Below are 22,655 nucleotides of genomic sequence, written 5' to 3'. Positions count from 1 at the left end.
ACTCTATACCTATGACACTCTCCATTATATAGAGCCTGTATTACTTCATAACGTTGATCCAGAGGGAGGAAGCTACACAAAAATGCATATCTTCCTTATATCATTCACCAGCTTTAAATCTTTCTGAGTCCTTCAGATAAAGACAGTCTTGGCCTGCCTCTCAAGCCTTAGTTCTCAACTCTCCAAGTCTCAGGATTTGTGGCCTCACACCAGGAAATTTCTCTCTTCTGTGCCTTTGCTCCTTGCTGTTCCCTTTATCTGAAAAGGAGCTTTTCTTCTACCTGGCTAACTTCTACTTATCTTTTAAGGATGAGTTTAAGAGTTACCTCTTCTGGGAACCCTTCTCCCAAGTCAGCGGTTCTCAACCTGTGGGTCAAGACCCCTTTGGGGGTTGAACGACCCTTTCACAGGGATCGCCTAAGACCATCCTGCATATCAGATATTTACATTACGATTCATAACAGTAGCAAAATTACAGTTATGAAGTAGCAACTAAAATAATTTTATGGTTGGGGGTCAGCACAACATGAGGAACTATATTAAAGGGTCGTGGCATTAGGAAGGTTGAGAACCGCTGTCCCAAGTACTCCAAACCTTCCGAGGCTGGGAAGAGGACCTTGTATTTCTACCCCTCTCACCTTACCCACCTCCAGTGGCAAGGACAGGTCTTATTTTCATCACGCCTTCAGGGAATGTCTGAATGTAATCCAGTCAAAATCAGAAATTAGTGCTTACACCCCATAGAGCTCTCATTCAAATGTAATGTTCTCAAAATCCTCACACTAGCACTGCCCTTTAGTTTGCAAAACATTCTGATAAGGCTCTTTATATCCTGGGGCAGAAGTTTAAAAAAATGAACTGTTTTTAAACCCTGGAGCTAGAGAAGAGCTTCAAGAAAGAAGCAGGAAGTTATCTTATCTAGACAACAGTAGAGAAGAGGGTCAGGTGCTATAAAGGTGACCCTCCGGGCCAGGAAAACCCCGCCCCCGCGCGCGCCTCTGCAATATCCCGGGCACATCAAGCCCTCCCTCCACGACTACAAATCCCAGTATGCCTCGAATACAATGAGTGGCAGCGCGCAATGCACGCCGGGATCTGTAGTCCGGTTCTAGTTCAGGAAAAGGCCCAGAACGTCAGGAGGGCTCGGAAAAGGAGTCGGAACCGGTCCAGGTTCAAGTTAAATCTTAGAGAGCAGAGCCTGGTTTCTTTGGTGACCCGGTTTCAGGCCCCACCCCACAGTTCAGCGGACCTATGGTGTGCGTTGAGTAGCCTCTCGCGTGATTCCTTCGCGGTTAAAGGGGAAGGACCAGACGGCAAGAATAGGCAGCCTTTTGCCCTCGCGGCGCCGACTTGTTAGCGTAGTGGTACGCAGGGCGCTTCCCTGCACAGGGGCCGAGACGCTGCTTCTCCAGCAGCGCTGAAGAGGACGCGGCAGAACTCTCCCTGACAACCACTTGCCTCTCCTCCACCCGTCTGCTCAGAGGCGCGGGAGGCGCAAAGGCTGCTGGGAACGCGCATGCGCCCATCCCGGTGGGGAGTGCTTTTCAACGTCCGCGGGAGTGAGGGGCGGGGGGACGGTGTCGGGTGTCGGCGGCGGTGCTTTGCGGCCGGTCGTGCGGGCGGGCGCGGGCGGGCGCGGCGGCCGTGGCGCGCGCAGGTGATTGACTGGCCAGCTGGCTGAGGGAGCGTCTGGTCTTCATCGCTGGCAGGTGGCGGAGCTCAGTGGGGCGGCTGCGGAGGCGGCAGCGGCAGCCTGACTCCGGAGGCGCTCCTCCGGCCAAGGCCATGGCCCCGCGGCTGCAGCTGGAGAAGGCCGCCTGGCGCTGGGCGGAGACGGTGCGGCCCGAGGAGGTGTCGCAGGAGCACATCGAGACCGCCTACCGCATCTGGCTGGAGCCGTGCATCCGCGGCGTGTGCAGGTGAGGCCCGTGCACCGGGCTCGCGCCCCCCATCGCGTCGGACCTTGGAAAATAGGGCTGGGGATCGGGATGGGGGAAGGACGACGGCGGCCCATCGCGTGCATCCAGCAGGAGCGGAGAGGAGCAAGGTGGAGGCTTCCTCCCTTCCGCCGTCTGGGCGCCCTGGGAAGCGCAGCCTTCCCGGGCTCTCTGCACGGCGGTGATGCTGCTGAAAGCCCCGTTGGAAGGGTTCTGGGTTCTTCGCTAGAAGATGGCGGGGAGATGGTTAAAGGCAGGAGCCGAGAGCTTAGCCAGCCTTGGTTGGATAGCTTGGCCACGGCCCGGCTTTTTGTTTGCAAAAGGGAACTACTTCGAAGTGAGCCTCCCTCGTTGCACTGCATCCTGCGTTCGTGTTGACGCTGTAGAATCGATCATCTTGGTATTACTTTTGGGTAGGGTTGCTTTGGAGAAACGTATGGTTACCCTACGTCATCGGTGCCCTTCATCCTCCTGTTGACCTCCCTCCTCTCGTTAATCTAGTATTTTTTTAGCCCCCCCCCCCCCTTTTTTGGTCTTCCAGACTACATCTCTCTACCAAGTACGATGTTTGAGTTGTCTAAGTTTTGTCCTTCACTTCTGCTGAGCCTTTGAACCTTGCCTTTCTTTTTAGATCGAGTCTGTAGGCTTTGCGCCCGTCTCCTCTGTTTTTCCACCTTTTAACGCGGGAACTATAGTTTTTGTTCCGGAATGTTGTTGAATTGACTTGGCCACGCCGGGCATGCTCAGTAGCCGCCTTTCAGCAGGCGTTTAGTCAAGGCTTTTTTTCTGGTTTCTGCATTCTGTGGCGGGATCCGGAAGGAATGGGAGTCAAGGTCTCAGCCTTGGAGCTTGCAGTCTCGTTGAGAAGTCAGGGAACTTCCCTAAGGCCAAGGAGTCAATCCCAGCTCTGGGCGCCGGGCTTACGGGAGGGCAAATCTGACTCCAGCAGTAAGTGCTGGGGTGACCAGAAGTGCGTGTATAATGGAATTTATTGAGCGCAGCCGTCCTCTCAACGTAATTAGGTTCCAGCGTAACCAAAAAATGTAAGCGCTTTCACGTAGTTCTGCTTTTAACGGAAGTCAAGGGGTAGGAATTGGCTGAGATCAGTATAACGTGGATGTCATCGAGAAGATGAGTTTTAAGCTGAGGTTGCAAACTTTACATCCAAGCAGTTTTTGCCCTTTTTTAAAACAACATTGAGACATAATTCACATAGACCATTCACTTTGAAATGTAGAGTCCAGTGTTTCTTGTTTGTATATACACAGGGTTATTCAGCCATCACCACAATCTGATTTTAAAACATTTAGGCCCCCCCTAAAAGAAGCCCGTTAGATTGGCACTCAGCCCTCCCCTGTATTCCCTGATTCCCAAGCTCCAGGCAATCACCGATCTATTTTCTGCCGCTACATTTACCTACTTTGGACATTTCATGTAAATGGAATCATACAATATTTGGACTTTTGTGACTGGCTTCTTTAACTTAGTATAATCTGTTCAAGGATTATCCATGTTGAAGCATGTATCAGTATTTCTAAGAAATTGTGTAAAAAACAGAATTTATCATTTTAAAGTACCCAATTCAGTTTGTACAACTTTTACAGTGTTTACAGACATCACCATTGTCTTGTTCTAGGACTTTTTTTCCATCACCCTAAAAAGAAACTTCATATCCATTAAGTTCACTTCCCATTTCCCTCCCCTCACCCTCTAGCAACCACTATTGTCTCTGGATTTCTCTATTCTGGATATTTCATAAAATGGACATAAAATGTGTGGCCTTTTTAGGGGCGGGGGAGGGGGGTCTGGCTTTCACTTTGCATAATGTTTTCAAAAGTCATCCATGTGGTAGCAGTTATCAGTACATTATTCCTTTCTATGGCTGAGTAATATTCCATTGTTTGGATAGGCCACGTTTCACATCACCTGATGGACTTAGAAAACTCCCTCCCTCCCTCCCTTGGCTGGAGGGCTCAGTGATTAGAGGCCACGTGCCTCCCTGCCCCTGGGTGGGGCATGTGTAACTAATCTGTGTCCCCCCTCTCTTTTACTCTGTAAAAGCAATAAAAAAAATACCCTCAGGTGAGGATTTAAAAAAAAATTGCCCTCCCCAAACTTTATTGAGGAATAATTGACAAATAATTGTATTATATTTAAAGTGTGTAATGGTGCTGACTTTGTGTGTGTGTGTGTGTGTAATATATATAATGTGTGTGTATAATTTTATATATATAAAATGTGTGTGTGTATGTATATTTTGGTATGAGTTACTAAGATCAAGATAATTAATATCCATCACCTCACATGGTTAACCTGATTGACATTTTGGTAATTTCCACTCTTTGACTATTGCGAGTAGTGTTGCTGTGAACATTTGTGCACAGGTTTTTGTTAGACCACCTGTTTTCAGTTCTTTTGGAGATACAGCTAGGAGTGGGATTGCTGGGTCATGTGGTAATTATGTTTAATTTGCTGAGGAACTGCTACACTGTTTTCCATAGCTGCTCTGCTCTTTTACATTCCCACCAACAATGTGAAAGGGTTCCAATTCCCCGTTAACCTTGCCAACATTTGTTACTTTCTATGTTTTCTTTTTTAAATGGCATTTCATTGTGGTTTTGATTTTCCAAATGACTAATGTATTGAGCATCTTTTCATGTGCTCCTTGGTTATTTTCTTTTTTTTTTTTCTTTTTTAATCCTCACTCGATATTTTTATTCTATTAATTTTAAGAGAGAGTAGAAGGGAGGGAGAGAGGAAAAACATCACTGTGAGAGAGACACATCGATTGGCTGCCTCCTGCATGTGCCCTGACCCAGGGGGTTGACCCTGCAACACAGGTAGGCGCCCTTGACCAGAATCAAACCTAAGACCCTTTGGTCTAACCACTGAACACACCAACCAGGACTTCATTTCTTCTTTTTTTTTTTTGCTGAATAATATTCCATTTTAAGTATGCACCTACTATATTTTATATATATTTGTTCACCAATCAATGGACATTTGGGTCATTCTACTTTCTAGCTACTATGAATAATGCTGCTGTGCACATTTGTGTATAGTAGGTTTCTGCGTGGACATTATGGATACATTATTTTTCAAAGTGGCTACACTACTTTATATACAAAGTATGAGGATTCCAATTTCTCCATCTTTACAACAGATATTTGTCTTTTCTTTTTTTGGTTTGTCTCTTTTCCTATAGCCATCTAGTGAATGTGAAATGATTTTGATTTGCATTTCTCTGATGACTAATAATGTTGAGTATCTATGTGCTTTTTGGCTAATTCACATATCTTTGGAGAAATGTCTATTAAAGTGCTTTGCCCATTTTAAAATTGGATTATTTCTTTTATTGAGTTGTAAGAGAGTTCTTTTTAAAAAAATTATCTTTATTGTTGAAAGTATTACAAATGCCCCCCTTTTTCTTCCCATTGATCTCCTCCACCTTGAACCTCCCCACTCCTCCTCAAGAGTTTACATATATATGTGTATTTTAGAAGACCAGTGCGCGAATTTGTGCACCAATGGGGTCCCTCGGCCTAGCCTGTGGGATTGAAACCAGCTCTCGGACATCCCCCAAGGGATCCCAGATTGTGAGAGGGCACAGACCAGGCCGAGGGACCCCACCAGTGCACGATCAGGGCCCCGGAGGGATGTGGGAGTCCGGCCAGCTGGGGAGGGACCACGGGAGGACTCCAGGGTGTGTCTGGCCCATCCCACTCAGTCCCAATCGGCCAGACCACAGCAGCAAGCTAACCTGTAGGTCAAAGCGTCTGCCCCCTGGTGGTCAGTCCACGTCATAGCAAGTGGTTGAGCAGCTTTAGCATATCATTAGCATATTTTTTTCATTCTTTTTAAAAATATATATATATTTTGTTGATTTTTTTTACAGAGAGGAAGGGAGAGGGATAGAGAGAGTCAGAAACATCGATGAGAGAGAAACATTGACCAGCTGCCTCCTGCACACTCCCTACTGGATATGTGTCCGCAACCAAGGTACATGCCCTTGACGGGAATCGAACCTGGGACCCTTGAGGCCACAGGCTGATGCTCTATCCACTGAGCCTAACTGGTCAGGGCTCATTAGCATATTATGCTTTGATTGGTTGAATGGGCGACCGGACACTTAGCATATTAAGCTTTTATTATATAGGACTAGAGGCCTGATGCACGAAATTTGTGCAAGGGTCTTGGCCCTTACAACCCTGGCTTCATCTGGAAGGACGTCTGGCTGTCTGGTCTAATTCGCACATTACACTTTTATTATAGATTGGATATAGGTCCCTTATTTGCAAATATTTTCTTTCATTCTGTGGGTTGTTTTTCATTTTCTTGATGGTAATCATTTGCAGTATAAAAGCTTTTAATTTTGATGCAGTCCAGTTTTTCTAATAACTTTTTTATTAAAATATTTTTTAAAAATAGCACACCCCACACTGCGGATCGAGCCCACAACCTGGGCATGTGCCCTTGACCAGAATTGAACCTGCGACTTTTCAGTCCACAGGCCGATGCTCTAGACACTGGGCCGAACCAGCTCGGGCTTTATTGAAATACTAGAGGTCTGGTGCACAAAAGTCGTGTACGGGTAGGTTCCCTAGGCCTGGCCAGCGATCAGGGCCGATAGGGGCCTTTCCCGGCTGTCGGCCAGGGCCTTCCTTTGTGCTGTGCCACCCCCAACCCCTTGTGGTCAGCACACGTCATAGTGAGCAATCGAACTCCAGGTCAAACTCCGGAGGGGACACTTTGCCTATTAGCCTTTTATATATATAGATTTTTAATTGTTATTGATTTTGTTTGTTAATCCTCACCTGAGGATATTTTTCCCATTGCTTTTCAGAGAGAGTGGGAGGAGGGAGGGAAGGAGGGAGAGAGAGAGAGAGAGAGAGAGAGAGAGAGAGAGAGAGAAAGAGAAACATCAATGTACCTGAGATCTTACTTGAGACTCTGGGTTGTGTGGGCCAATGCTCTAACCACTTGGCAACAGGCACAGAAGCCAGGGTGATTTTTAGAGGGGGAGGAAGAGGGGGAAAGAAACATTGATATGAGAGCAGAACATCCATTGGCTGCCTCTTGCACACACCCTACCCAGGATTAAGCCCCAAACCCCAGGCATGTGCCCTTACCCAGAATCAAACCCACAACTTTTCAATGCGGGACAACTCCCAACCAACTGAGCTACACTGGCCAGGTTCACTTTTTCCTTTTTTTTTTTTTTTTTTTAAATATATTTTATTGATTTTTTACAGAGAGGAAGGGAGAGAGATAGAGAGTCAGAAACATCGATGAGAGAGAAACATCCATCAGCTGCCTCCTGCACATCTCCTACTGGGGATGTGCCCGCAACCCGGGTACATGCCCTTGACCGGAATCGAACCTGGGACCTTTCAGTCCGCAGGCCGATGCTCTATCCACTGAGCCAAACCGGTTTCAGCACTTTTTCCTTTTGATTAAGCATTTCTTGATTCTTAGCAAGAAGAGATTAAATAATTATATTAAAGGTTTCATCAGTTATTTTTTTTTAATACTTTACACACTTTGTTATTAGGTGCCAGAGCTGCAGAGGTGTTAAACCACATTCAAAGACTAGATGAATCAGTACCGTTATTGATATTTCTGAAACTACAATCACAGGAGGAAAGAAATCTATACTAAATTTTGTACCCACAGAATTCTGCAAATATTGTGTCTTCATTCTTAAAACTAGACTTGTTTCCTAACAGTGAGGATAATGGTCAAGTAAATTCTTTGCGGTAAAATTGGTGGTAAGCATTGTGCATTTTTTCATTGTGATCCACCTTATTAAATTGCCCTTCAGAATGAAGGTTCTTCTACCTTCCATTCCTCTGTCAATGTGTAAGAATGTCTTACTTCCTCCTACTATTACCAACACAATATGTTAATCACACTTTTTGATCTGATAGGTGTCATGTTAATTTGCTCTTTTTGGTGACAGTTAAAATTTTCATAGGAATTTAATTTTATTTTTGTGTTTTTATTATATATATATATTTTTTATATGAATTTTCAAAGTCTGGACTTATCTAGTTCTCATTAGAGGGATAGTAGTACATGACTTATAAAATTAAAACTTTACAGAAATGGAATGCAATCTATAAAGTCACTCATGCTATTTTAAAAATGCCTTGAAGACTATACTAGTCCTCATTCTTAAATTTTTTGTGTGAGGAAATTTGTTTTGATTTGATTTTGAAAGCAAGAGACATGGATTTATTGTTACACTTATTTATGCATTGGTTGATTCTCTTTTAATATTTTTATTGATTTTCAAAGAAGAAGGGAGGAGAGAGAGAGAGAGAAGCATCAATGATGAAAGAATCATTAATCGGCTGCCTCCTGTACACCCCTTACTGGGCATGTACCCTGACCAGGAATCAGCCATGACTTCCTGGTTCATAGGGTGACTCAACCACTGAGCTACACCTCCCCACAAGCAACCACTACCCTCATTTTGGATAGAACAGATTTTGCCAATTTTGAACTTTGTATACAATTAAGTATACATTGTAGCGCCTTCTGTGGCTGGCTTGTGCTCAGCATTGTGAGATTCATCCTCTTTGTGGGTTGCAGTAGTATGTTCATTGTTAGAGCTGTACAGTATTCCATTGTTACTATATACTTCTTCTGGTGATGGTCCATTTAGAGTTTTTTCAGTATTTGGCTATTATGAATAAAGCTGCAATGAAAATTCTTATATATCTTTGCCTGCTATATATACATTTTAGATAAGAGAGGAATTGCTAGAACATAAGTGTTTATGTAGCTTTAGCAGGTAATGCCAGACTGTTTTTCAAAGTTATTGTACCACATTCTATTCTCATGAACAGTATGTGTGAGTTCATTTGCTACAAATCCTCACCAACAGTTGGTATAATCATTTTAATTTTAGCCATTAATGATGTATGTGTCATGGTATCCTTTTGTGGTTTTAACATGCATTTTTCTGATGGCCAATGAAATTGACCTCTTTCATATTCAACTATTTGTGTATCATCTAGTGAGGTGCTTATTTAAATCTCTTACCCATTTTTGTCATTTTGATTATCTTACTGATTTTTAAAAAATGGGTTTTAATTGATTTTTGTAGAGAGAGGGTTGGGGGGGGTGCGTGGAGAAACATGATGTGAGAGAGAAACATTGATCAGTTGCCTCCTGTACCCATCCAACTGGGATAGAACCCAAAACCCCAGGATGTGCCCTGACCAGGAATTGAACTGGTGACCTTTTGGTGCACGGGATGATGGCTCAACTAACTGAGCCACACCTGCTAGGGCTATCTTACTGATTTGTAGGAGTTTATTTTGATACAAGTGTTTGTTGAATATATTGTATTGCAGATATCTTCTAGTCTTGCTTGCTTTTTAACTTTCTTTTTTTTTTTTTAACTGACTTTAAAAAGAAATTGATTCAGAGAGGAAAGGAGAGGGAAAGAGAGATAGAAACATCAATGATGAGAATTATTGATCGGCTGCACACCCTACACCCGGGATTGAGCCTGCAACCCAGGCATGTGCCCTAACCAGGAATCGAACCGTAACCTCCTGGTTCATAGGTTGACGCTCAACCAGAGCCACTCCGGCTGGTTGCTTTTTAACTTTCTTAATGGCATATTTGATTAACACAAGTTCAAATTAGTCCAAGGGAAGGTCTTAACCTCCCTCAGCGAATCAGCCCTACTTATATTTCTTCAGTAAGTTGTTTTCCACCTGGCTTTCACATATAAACCTGACAAAAAACTGCTCTTACATTGACCAAACTTGTTTTCATTTTTATTTTTTAAAGCCAGGAAGACAGTATATTTAAGTGGACCCTTAAACAGTTATTTCTGAAATATGTGGTAGACTCCCTAGTTCTAAGTCCGAAAGGTAGAAAAGCATGGGGAAGCATACTTAGCCTTTTACTCCTAATTTGCAGCAGGCAAGTACATGGTGAACTGCTTCAGAGATGGTCGTGTCCTTTTTATAGTGTGTTTACCTTTATCTAAACAAACAGGCCTATCACACCCATTTTTCTTTTTTAAAAAGTATATTTTTATTGATTTCAGAGAGGGCTGCCTCCTGTTTCCTGCTGGGGATCATGTCATAGGTCAATGCTCAACCACTGAACCACACTGGCCGGGCTCACATCCATTTTTTTTTTTTTTAAAATATATTTTATTGATTTCTTACAGAGAGGAAGGGAGAGGGATAGAGAGTTAGAAACATCGATCAGCTGCCTCCTGCACATCCCCTACTGGGGATGTGTCTGCAACCCAGGTACATGCCCTTGACCGGAATCGAACCTGGGACCGTTCAGTCCACAGGCCGACGCTCTACCCATTGAGCCAAACTGGTTTCGGCTCACATCCATTTTTAAAATACATATATTTATTGATTTCAGAGAGGAAGGGAGGAGAGAGAGATAGAAACATCAGTGATGAGAAAATCATTGATTGGCTGCCTTCTGCACACCCCCCACTGGGGATCAAGCCTGCAACCCAGGCATGTGCCCTTGGCTGGAATCGAGCCTTGGACCCTTCAATCCGCAGGCTGACGCTCTATTCACTGAGCCAAGCCAGCCAGGGCTTGCATCCATTTTTAAGCACTGTTTTGTACCTTTTTTCAGCTAATGATATTGTTACATATCATTACATTAAAAAGTTTTGCCTTTATTCCCTGCCTACAGTAGTTTCCATTTGGTTATTTATTTTTATCAGTTTTCTATTGATGGCCATGTATAAGGCTTCCCATTTTTCACTGCTGTCAGTAAAGCTTTAGTGGATAACCTGAGATGTTCACACATATTGACCTAATAACGTCCTTCAAACAGAAGAAAAACCAGGCTCATAAGTTGCAGTGCCTCATTGGTGTCCTTTGATCTGGAGTGATTACTCAGTCTTTCTTAGTATTTTGTGACACTACACTTTAGAAAATTACATAACACTTACTGTGTAAAGTTCCTCAACTTGGGTTTGGCTGGTGTTGCTCTTTTATATATACACTAGAGACCCGTTGCACGTAGAGATTCAGTCTTTGCTCTGTGCCTGCATATGCAAATTAACTGCCATCTTTTTTTTTTTTTAAATATATTTTATTGATTTTTTTACAGAGAGGAAGGAAGAGGGATAGAGAGTTAGAAACATCGATGAGAGAGAAACATCGATCAGCTGCCTCCTGCACACCCCCTACTGGGGATGTGCCCACAACCAAAGTACATGCCCTTGACCGGAATCAAACCCGGGACCCTTCAGTCCGCAGGCCGACGCTCTATCCACTGAGCCAAACTGGTTATGGCGAACTGCCAGCTTTGTTGTGTTAATTTGCTTACTCATCCCGATTGGCTGGTGGGTGTAGTGGAGTGACATCAATTCGCATGTTTCTCTTTTATTAGCGTAGATACACACACTCTAGAGGCCCAGTGCACGGAATTTATGAGGGGGGGGGGGGGCGCGCAGGTGGGCGGGGGTTGTCCCTCAGCCCAGCCTACGTCCTCTCACAGTCCAGGACACCTCGGGGGATTTCCACCTGCCAGCTTAGGCCCGGGAGCCCTCAGGGGATTTCCGACTGACAGGGAGCTGGCCTAAGCCGCAGTTGGACATGAGCTGCCGCAGAGGTGGGAGAGGCTCCCGCCATTGCTGCTGCGCTCGCCTTCAGCCCAGCTTGTGGCTGAGTGGAGCCCCCCCCCACACACACACACATACTGGTTACCTTAACTTTGATCACTTGGTTAAAGTGGTATCTGCCAGGTTTCTCCACTCAAAGCTACTATTTTTCCTTTTGTAATTATACAGCTTGTGCTGAGCTACTGTCTGTTCCTTCTCAAACTTGCCTATACTAGCATCCTTGATGATTGCTGCCTGATTTTGTAATTAATCTGATGGATGCCAAATGGTGATTTCCTAATTCTGCCCTTCCTTTTACTTTGTAAGTTGGCGTTCTTCTCTAGAGATTTCCCATCCATGTCATTATCGACACCTGCTTTATTCAGTAGTCATAATCCTATTGTTACTTATTTTGTTGGATCAAATTGTTCCAGATCTGGCCACTGGAGACCCTTTGAAACTATCATTTTAACATGTCCCCATCATTCTTTGAAAGCATCTTTACTTCTTGGGCATGGCAAGATATTCCGTGTTTATCTTGTGTTTTCCATGCCCAGCCTTAACAACAGTGATTTCTCCAAGGAGCCCTGGGTTCCTCGAGGGGGGAATATTTAGACATCAAGATCTGGTTGCTAGGTATGCTCAAAGAAGCACTGCCCTGTATTTTACCTGGCAACTCTTATGCCCAGATTTCAAGATCCCCAAGAAACCAACATCAGGGAGCCAGCAGTCCGATGCAAAAGCATAAGAATCTGTATTTCAAGCTAGCTTGAACTCCCTGCCCACTAGACTCGCCAACACAATGGCAAGCCAAGTGGCCGAGAGACCGAACCCCGCGTAGAGACGGGGATTTTATAGCGGGGGTTGGAGTAAGGGGGGGAGAAAGGACTGTGCTCTGCCGCCTGGGTGTGGCTAGCAGAGTAGGACGTAGCCCCTACCCTGGGGCAAGATGGAGGACCTAGCCCTCGCCCTTTCAGCAACCTTATGTTGCCTCCAAATATTAAGACCCATGAGTTTAGCCTTCTACCACCCTAGCTTTCCTCTCCAAAATTTGGTTCCCTTTGTCTCCAGTATATTTACTTTTTGTTGAGTTGTAGAATATATAGAAAATTGTTTCAGAATTGTTAATCCCTGTCTCTGTGAAAAGAAAGCCAATGAGAGTTTGTAATTTATTCCTTTTGTCTTTAGCCTAAGGACACTAGTAAATGAGATTGCTGACCACTGTTCAGGTTGCTAGTTAGTCCCCCCATCCTTCAATGTGGATATGTTACTTAGTTGAAATATGTTTGTGTTGAATTTAGGGTTCCCCCCATCCTTATTGATTTGTGTGTGTGTGTGTGTGTGTGTGTGTGTGTGTGTGTGTGTGTGAGAGAGAGAGACTGACTCACATGGCCCCAGAATTCAACTGTGTATGAAACAGTATATTCAGAAAAGTGTCGCACACCTCTTTTTTTACCCTTATCCTAATAGGTAACCAATTTCATTAGTCTGCTTTGTCTTTCTTTTTTCTTTTCTTTTTAATGTATTTTTATTGATTTCAGAGGGAAAGGGAGAGGGAGAGATAGAAACATCAGTGATGAGAGAATCATTGATCAGCTACCTCCTGCACATTGATTGGCTGCCTCCTACACGGGATCAAGCCCACAACTTGGGCATGTGCCCTGACTAAGAATTGAATAGTGACCTCCTGATTCATAGGTCAGCGCTCAAACACTGAGCCACGCTAGCAGGGCTGTCCTTGTGTTTCTTATTGCTTACATACACACACACACTAGCATACTGTAGTTACTCTTTTGCACTTTGCTTTTTTCACTTACTAATATATCCTAGGAATTACTCCACCATAGTTCATAGAGATCTTCTTCCTGCTTTTTTTTGTTTGTCGGTTGCATAGTACTCTTTTATGTGTGTGTACCACATCCCCTATTTGGCCATTTGGTTCGTTTCCAGCAGTTTGCAGTTATAAACATGCTGTAAGGAAAAACCTCGTGCCTGTGTTTTTTCACTGAAGGAGTTGTATCTTCAGGGTGAATTCTTAGAGAGGAAATGGTTAGCTGTAAATGTAGATTTGTTAAGACTACAAAATTCTTCTCTGTAAGAATCCTACCAGTTTGTATTCCCTTTAGTAGTAAATTAGTTCTGTTTTCCACAGACTCACAAACTGAGTGTTGAGTGTGGTGGAATACTTTCTCAGTTATGCTAATCTTATAGATAATAGATTTTTTAAAAAATGGTATATCATTATAGTTTTAATTTGAGTGTTTCTTATCCTGGAACTATGGTATTTTAAAATTAAACTTTTTTTTTCTTCATAGACGAAACTGCAAAGGAAATCCGAATTGCTTGGTTGGGATTGGTGAGCATATTTGGTTAGGAGAAATAGATGAAAATAGTTTTCATAACATTGATGATCCCAATTGTGAGAGGAGAAAAAAGGTGAGCCATCATTTTTAAGTGGTTTCATATGGTGTCCTATGTTGGTTTTGTGCTATGGTCAGAAACCATTACTGATTTCTGGTAACTTGTGAAAAGCCATTGAGAGTTTGTGATTTAATCATCAAAACGATGGCCCACGCTTGGCCGAGAGGCTGAAGGTGGTTCTGCTATGTTGGCTGAGACAGTTTTCACAAAATTGTAATCTGAAATTGAAAAAATAATGCGTCCTATAACTTTTTTTTTAGTTGTAAATTTTCTATTTTTGTAGAACTCATTTGTGGGCCTCACTAACCTTGGAGCTACTTGTTACGTCAACACATTTCTTCAAGTCTGGTTTCTCAACTTGGAGCTTCGGCAGGCGCTATACTTATGTCCAAGTACCTGTAGTGACTACATGAGGGGAGATGGTATCCAGGAAGAGAAAGGTCAGTGGGATGGGATGGGTTCACTTCTGAGTGTTGCCAGTGGATCACATCCCAACCAGCCAAATAGAGGAAATTTGCTTTCGAATGTTCCATGCCAGGCATGGTTGTAGTTCTTTATAAACATTGTCAGGGTTCAAAATCATTTTCCTTTTTTCTCTATATTTATCATTTATGTAAAAAATGGCTAGTACTCGCCCAGCCTGTGTAGCTTGGTGGTTGAGCATCGATCTATGAACCAGGAGGTCACAGTTCCATTCCAGGTCAGGGCAGTTGCCTGGGTCATGGGCTCGATCCCCAGATTCCTAGTAGCGACGTGCAAGAAGCAGCCAATCAGTGATTCCCTCTCATCATTGCTTCTATCTCTCTCCCTCTTCCTCTCCCTTCCTCTCTCTGAAACCAACAAATAAATAAATAAATAAATAAATGGCTAAAATTCAAGGGAAGGAAATATATTTGATGATTCTTTCAAATTTTTTTGAACATTTAAATTTTTTATTGATTTTTAGAGAGAGAAACATTGATTTGTTATTCCACTTATTTATGCATTCATTGATTGATTCTTGTATGTGCCCTGACCCAGGATCTAACTCACAACCTGGATGCATCGGGATGATGCTCTGACTCAGTCGTTCTCAACCTTGGCTGCACATTAGAATCACCTGGGAATCTTTTTAAAATCCTGATTTCTGGGCCTCATCCTCCGGAATAACAAAGAAAGAATTTCCGGAGGATGAGGCCCAGAAATCAGGATTTTAAAAAGATTCCCAGGTGATTCTAATGTGCAGCCAAGGTTGAGAACCACTACTCTAACTGAGCTACTCGGCCTGGGTAGGCTGTGATTGTAGTCCATTAATTTCTAGTGAGTGATAAAAATCAGTAAAGCAGACAAAGTTACTCTTTTGCCTAGTTTGTTACCTTGATGTATTTTTTAAAAAAATATATATTTTATTGACTTTTTACAGAGAGGAGGGGAGAGGGATAGAGAGTTAGAAACATCGATGAGAGAGAAACATCGATTAGCTGCCTCCTGCACGCCCCCCTACCGGGGATGTGCCTGCAACCAAGGTACATGCCCTTGACCGGAATCGAACCCAGGACCCTTAAGTCCACAGGCTGACACTCTATCCGCTGAGCCAAACCGGTTAGGGTTCTTGATGTATTTTAATTAATAAAGTTCAGTATAACTCCAAGTAAGCAAATAATTCTAAGAGGCTACTGACAACTCTAATGAGGTCGATATTCAGCCCAGGGCAAGGCAGTTGTGCCTTAGGCCCTAGTCAGTAGTTCATCTGTAAACCTCGTGCTGTCTTTTCTATGATCTGATTTGAGCACAATGCTAATCTTTTTATTTTATTTTTTAAATTGATTTCAGAGAGGAAGGAAGAGGGAGAGAGATTGAAACATCAATGATGAGAATCATTTATCAGCTGCTTTCTGCACGCCCCCTACTGGGGACCGAGCCGGCAACCCAGGCATGTGCCCTTGACTGGAATTGAACCCCGGGACCCTTCAGTCCCCAGGCCAACACTCTGCGCACTGGGCCAAACCAGCCAGGGCACAATGCTAATCTCTTTTGCTAGGAGTGAGAAAAGATAGGATGTATAAGCCCCACCTCTTTCAGCCCTTCAGACAGTGGTGATACTTGAGGGTCTTGGTCCTGTCCTTGTCAATGGTAATCTTTGCTTCACAACAATGTTTAAAAATTAAGTTTGTTTCCGCATGCTTTCTTTCTATAGTTCTGAATATTTAAATCTGGACCAATAGTGTGTTAAATATTTAAGGTAATAGTGTATGTAAAGGTTGAATCATAAAATGGATCATTTAAAAAATTTTAGCATTGTTTTGCTGAAGTATAAATTTACCAATGAGAAGATAGTTAAATAACAAATGAAAACTGAATTTTTATTTTATAAACTGATGTACCATTGCCAGAATTCTTTGGGTATCTTCAAGAAATTTAAATACATTTTCTAAACACACAAATTCTAATATTTCACCGAAGTTCTTCATAAGCATGTACATTTCTGCTGTTTCTTTTTTTAAATATATTTTTATTGATTTCAAAGAGGAAGGGAAAGGGAGAAAGAGATAGAAACATCAATGGTGAGAGAGAATCATTGATCAGCTGCCTCCTGGGGATCGAGCCCACAACCCGGGCATGTGCCCTTGACTGGAATCGAACTCAGGACCCTTCAGTCCACAGGCCGATGCTCTGCTCGCTGAGCCAAACCGACTAGGGTTCTGCTGTTATCTTAATGGTCACAGTGCCCTGTAGTGGAAAGGGCTTTTATTGGGAATGGTGTGGTCTGAGTTTGATGCCCAGCTCAACCACTCCCTTATTTTACAGATAGGAAAACCAGGGAGTAGGAGTTGTTGAAGATCTTATGGAGTATCTAGCCTGTCAAATAAAAGAGTTGGAGTAGATAAGACTTACTTGACAGCTTTTAACAGGCTGCGAAGGCCTTGCACCCCAGGAAGTAAGATTTTTATCTTTATTTTGCAAATGAAATACTGATTTCCTGGAAGTCACAATTGGTAGTAAAGAGATAAACTGTCAGTTTAATCAGAAGACAAACTGCACAATAACTTGCACAGAGAAAGCAAAGGGGATTATTAACAGGAAATTCAAGTAATGGGGAATTGTTTAGTAAGAATTAAACAGGACTTGAAACAATACAGGAGTAGCGGACATAGGGAGCAGCCAGTAAGCCTCGGGGTGGAGATCCAGACCTCTTTGGAGAGAGCATTGCCAAGGCTCACTAGATGCCCTAACATGTGCTGAGATGCCTCCGTGGGGCTCTGCTGGAAACTGCCTACAGCAGCGGTTCTCAGCCTGTGGGTCGAGACCCCTTTGGGGGTCGAACGACCCTTTCACAGGGGTCGCCTAAGACCATCGGAAAACACATATAATTACATATTGTTTTTGTGATTAATCACTCTGCTTTAATTATGTTCAATTTGTAACAATGAAATTGGGGGTCACCACAACATGAGGAACTGTATTAAAGGGTCACGGCATTAGGAAGGTTGAGAACCACTGGCCTACAGGCAGGTGCTGGGCCTCAAAAGCCTCTGAAGTCACCTGAGAGGTGCCTGAAGGTCATTCACTGGGTGCTCGTTTAAGAGGAAGTGTCTCAACAGACGCATTCTACTGTGCAGCTAGCTACCAGAGGAGGTCCTGAGGGACGCTCCTGGCCACTTGTAGGCTGCAGGGACCTGGAGTCCGAGAAGCTGCCCGCCCCAGGAGTGTGGTGAGAGGCATAACTGAACTCTCCAGTGCCCCCTACTGACAAGATTTAACCTTGCCCTACCTGGCAAAGGAGAAATATTTGCGGAGCTCATCTGTTATCATAGAGCAGGCAAAGAAGGGTGGATTTAGAGGTGAGAGGCAATAAATTAATAACTGGCACAGAAGGTAACACTCAAGTCTTTTAGGGCCCTTGAGATTCATGCTTCTGATTTGCCTACCTTCCCCCAACTCATTAAAATTTGCTATTAAAAAATTCTAGGATTTTTCATTCAAGTTTGAAACTCTAGCCTTGAGATTCCCGTCACTTGCTCTGTGTGTGGCAAGACCACATTAATGAGATTTCATTAAAGTGTTTGGCCATCTTATACGAACGGTGAATATGGTTTTTATTACTGGAATGGATGTTTTTTTTCAGTGTGATTTGTCATTGTAGAAACTAGTCATGACTGTGATTGTTGAAATGTACATATGGCCTCTTGCTTTCATAGGATGTATATAGACAGCTATGGCCACCTCATTACTTCCAAAAGACATGTGGTTATGAATTTGTTTCTTTAGAAGTTTTAAAACAATAATAAAATACTATATAGTTTGAATGTAAGGGTGTTTAATTATATCTCATGTGAAGATGAAGTATATTTTAAAGAGTAGCAGTTTTTTAAACATAAACATTTTTTTAAAATAGATTATGAGCCTCAAACAATTTGTGAGCATCTCCAGTACTTGTTTGCCTTGTTGCAAAACAGTAATAGGCGATACATCGATCCATCGGGATTTGTTAAAGCCTTGGGCTTGGACACAGGGCAACAGCAGGTAAGAACCTTGTGTTTATTTTTTCAATATAAAAAGGTACCCTTGGAATGTTTATAGAAGGAAATGCTTTTATAAATTATTTTTTCTATCTTGAAGTAGAGCATTTATTTACTGTTCAGTTTATTATACATTTTTCTTGATCCCATTTCTGAAAATTCCTATTTTGGGCACAAGCTGATTCACTACAGCTCTAGTCCTTGTTCATAAATGTCAAGTTCAAAGTACAGATGGTTTTGGGAATATTTAACTTATTTCTACTTGTATCAGAAGTTGAAAAGCAAGATTTGATTTTTCTTTTTATTAACCCACACTTGTGTTGTAGGATGCCCAAGAATTTTCAAAGCTCTTTATGTCTCTTTTGGAAGATACTTTGTCTAAACAAAAGAATCCAGATGTGCGGAACATTGTCCAACAGCAGTTCTGTGGGGAATATGCTTACGTAACTGTGTAAGTGTGTTTCAGCTTTTCATGTTTTACTCTAAGACAGTCGTTCATATGTTATCTAATTTTTAGTTCAGTTCCAAGTTATAGCTTTAGTGGATTATCATGGGACCTGAAATATTTATAGCAATACATTGCCATGGGAACATGTAAACAACTGTCTTGATAGTTACAGTTGAACCCATCCAGGTGTTGGGAACTGTGTCTGGTTGAGCACTTGCCACTTATTTTATGGCTGTGGTGTGAGCGGAAAGAGTAAGATTAAAGTCAGCTAGAATACTAAGAGTAAATGTAGAATAACCCTTAAAAACTTTCCTAATCCTAAAACACATGGCCTCGCCGATCACTGTCTGTGTTTACTAAATATATATAGTGTAAATAATTTCTGTGAAAGAGAACTAAGGGAATACACGCTTCTATCTATATTTCTAGGATGTAAAACAATAGAACTTTGTTTTTCCCACCCTGGTCTTAATTTTATCACTCTTTTATTACAGTTGCAATCAGTGTGGCAGAGAGTCTAAGCTTTTATCAAAGTTTTATGAACTGGAGTTAAATATCCAAGGCCATAAACAGTTAACAGATTGTATCTCGGAATTTTTGAAGGTATTCAATTTTGTTGTATGTATTATTGTTTTTGCTCATTAACAGTTAAATACTATTCTGAATGGTTTTTGATTTAATGGATAAAGTCATGTCAACATTTTCTATATATGAAGTGTCTCTGGTTATGTAATGATCTAGAAGAACCTTAGTAAATTATAAAGTATTGAAGCAGGCTGCATCTTAAAATAATTTTTGACTATTACAGGTTATTTTATGTGTATAAAAACTTACTGTGTGATCAGGGGTAGTAGAGTGTTTAAGGAAATCTAAGCTGTTACTTTGTTTAATTTACATTTTCATTTAATGAGAGCTAGAATGTGTTGAATGTAAATAATTTTTATATCACTGTGGTCATTCTTCAGGTCTGCCACTTGATATTTCTACTTTCTGTATATTTAGATTTATGTACTGATGTGGAAGTGGTTCCCTTTTGTTCTGGGGAGGGGAAGCTGCTAGGAGGAAACCTTTGCTATCAAGAAGGAACAGACACAGCATAATAGATGAACTTACTATTTTTGTACTTTCCCTACTCTCTTAGCACAACCATTAGATGCTAGAGACACTCCTTCCTTGAATCCATTCAGCTAGTGTTGAGTGGTCGCTGTTCGGACACTGTTTCAGCTGTTGGGGGTAACCATAGTGAGCAAAACAGACAAAACATTTTTCCTTTAAGCAGCTTATAGTGTAATGGTGATGGGATCAGGGAGGGGCAGTAAAATAAATATAAGTAAAATACAAAGAGTGTCAACTATAACAAGTGCTATGGAGAAAACTAAAGCAGGCAAGAAGGGTGGAGAATATGGTAGGGATAAGGGTGAGGTTGGTTACAATTAGAAATAAGGTGATAGAAGGTGATGGTGTGAGTCATGCAAGAACCAGGAGGGAGCATATTTGGTCTATTTTGTGACTGAAGTGAAACAAAAAAAGGGAGAATGACAGGAGATGAAGTTGTAGAGATAACCAAGGACCATTTCAGATAGGGCCTGGTAGACCGTTGTCAGAAGTTGGACTTTTATTCGAGTGAGGTCAGATGCCATTGAAGAGCTGTGAGCGTAGGAGGGATGTAACCTGTTTTTAACAGGATAACTGGGTGCTGTCTTGAGAAGAGAAAGCTGATGTGGGGCCAGGGCAGACAGATGTTGATGGTGGCTTGGACCAAGGTTTAGTTGAAGAGATGATGTGTTTGGGTTTTAGATATGTTTTCAAAGTAGAGCTGATGAAATTTGCAGGTTGGATATGGAGAGCACATGTGTAAAATTTGTGTATGTGTATTCTATATAATAAAAGCCTAATATGCAAGTTGACTGGAGGGGGAGTGGACCTAAGCCATCAGTCAGACATCCCCCAAGGGCTCCTGGTCTGCGAGAGGGCGCAGGCTGAGCTGAGGGAACCCTGAGTGCATGAATTTTCATGCACTGGGCCTCTAGTATATATATAATTAATTTTGTATTGTGGTGCCCACGTGTAGTTTGTACCTATTCACTATTTTTAAATTAATTATGCTGCATCAAAATGCATATGATATTTCTTTTTTAAAAAATTAAGTCTTTATTGTTGAAAGTATTACATATGACCCTTTCTTCCCCCCATTGACTCCTTCTGTTATGCCCCCACCACCCACCCGAGGCCTTCACCACCCTACTGTCTGTGTCCATGGGTTATGCATATATGTATACAAGTTCTTTGATTTCTTCCCCCCGACTTCTCTCTGAGGTTCCGCAGTCTGTTCTATGCTTCTAAAACCCACTTCCCATCTCCTAGTTTTTAAAATATAATGTCTTGTTCCTTATCAGGAAGAAAGACTAGAAGGAGACAATCGATACTTCTGCGAAAACTGTCAAAGTAAACAGAATGCAACAAGGAAGATCCGACTGCTGAGCCTTCCTTGCACTCTGAACTTGCAGCTCATGCGTTTTGTCTTTGACAGGTAAGTATGTGCAGTGTTTGTAGCTCATTGTGGAATAATGTGCAGATTTTACTGTAGACAGGTAATTATAATTTGTAATGCTAGCTTGAGGATGAAAGTTATAGATGGAGCCTGTTGATTTGAAATGCATGTATTTCATGATTTCACCACAAAATTCTTAAAGAAGCTAGACATAAAATTCAGAAATAGAAAAGTAGAGACTCATTTTTTATTCTGGGGAATTATTTTTAAGATGCAAAGGAAAAGCAAACATTTAGGTCGGAACTGAATTACCTTGACATTCTGTATTATTGTGTAAGAACTAGAGTAAAATTTTCTGCTCATTATGGTACCCTCAACTCCATGGGAATATATATCTTTTATCATTAAAACCAGTCATTTCTTCCATAAAAAAGCAGGAGCACCTGTGGTTTCCTCTTGTGATCAAATCCAAACCTCTGGAAATAAGTGCTCTGTTTGGAATTAGCATTTTAAATTCATACCTTTTAAGTGATCGATTTATTTTGCTCAATTCTAAGACAGTATTATGTATACTTATACAGGTCTTTGAAGAAGGAAATCTGTTGAGTTTATTAAGATAGATGACAGAGCTTATGCATTGTATTATGATTGTTTTAAGTATAACTATAATTAGCTTTTCTCTTGTTTAGGCAAACTGGACATAAGAAAAAGCTGAATACCTACATTGGCTTCTCAGAGCTTTTGGATATGGAGCCTTATGTGGAACATAAAGGTAATATTTTTACTGAGCAGTGATAATCATAGTGCTCAGAGATCATAACTTGTGATCTACCTGTGATGAATACAGAATAGTACGACTACATTTTATTACCTAATTTCTGGGAACAAAGGCTTTTTGGGTGAGCTGAGATGTCACTTTATTTTCTGCAGAGATTAGATGGTTCATCAATGCCTGCATAATTAAGGGTATCTATATAATAAAAGCCTAAGCAACCATTATGGCGGAGCAACCAGAAGGATCGGTCACTATGATGCGCACTGACCAACAGGGGGCAGATGCTCAACGCAGGAGCTGCCCCCTGGTGGTCAGCGCGCTCCCACGGGGAGTGCCACTCAGCCAGAAGCCAGGCTCATGGCTGTGCTGGCAAGCGCAGCAGCAGTGGTGGGAGCCTCTCCTGCCTCTGCAGCAGCACTAAAGAGCCAGGGGGGTTCTGGACTGCGAGAGGGATGTCTCACTGCCATCTTAGGCCCATTC

General features: G+C 42.2%; 1 protein-coding gene across 5 annotated transcripts in view; it reads left to right on the top strand.

Moving 5' to 3' along the window:
* Positions 1–1,673: 1,673 nt before the first annotated feature.
* Positions 1,674–22,655, top strand: part of USP48 (ubiquitin specific peptidase 48) — a 65,718-nt gene continuing 44,736 nt past the window's right edge. For 4 of the 5 annotated variants that reach the window (XM_070404298.1, XM_070404297.1, XM_070404295.1 and 1 more), the window contains exons 1-8: positions 1,675–1,919; positions 13,857–13,977; positions 14,246–14,402; positions 18,338–18,465; positions 18,788–18,912; positions 19,404–19,512; positions 21,306–21,439; positions 22,090–22,172. In XM_070404298.1, coding sequence (XP_070260399.1) covers positions 1,786–1,919; positions 13,857–13,977; positions 14,246–14,402; positions 18,338–18,465; positions 18,788–18,912; positions 19,404–19,512; positions 21,306–21,439; positions 22,090–22,172 — 991 coding nt within the window. In that variant the 5' untranslated portion in view covers positions 1,675–1,785. Of the gene's footprint in view, positions 1,920–13,856; positions 13,978–14,245; positions 14,403–18,337; positions 18,466–18,787; positions 18,913–19,403; positions 19,513–21,305; positions 21,440–22,089; positions 22,173–22,655 lie in introns of all 5 variants that reach the window. The other variant, XM_070404296.1, reaches the window with a different exon arrangement.

This window comes from Myotis yumanensis, unplaced genomic scaffold (genome assembly GCF_028538775.1).
Source record: "Myotis yumanensis isolate MYYU_CA2020_CCGP unplaced genomic scaffold, mMyoYum1.0.hap1 SCAF_2, whole genome shotgun sequence".
In the NCBI taxonomy this organism is placed as follows: domain Eukaryota; kingdom Metazoa; phylum Chordata; class Mammalia; order Chiroptera; family Vespertilionidae; genus Myotis; species Myotis yumanensis.
Note: the sequence above shows the minus strand (reverse complement) of the source record. Positions and strands in the feature narration are given on the sequence as shown.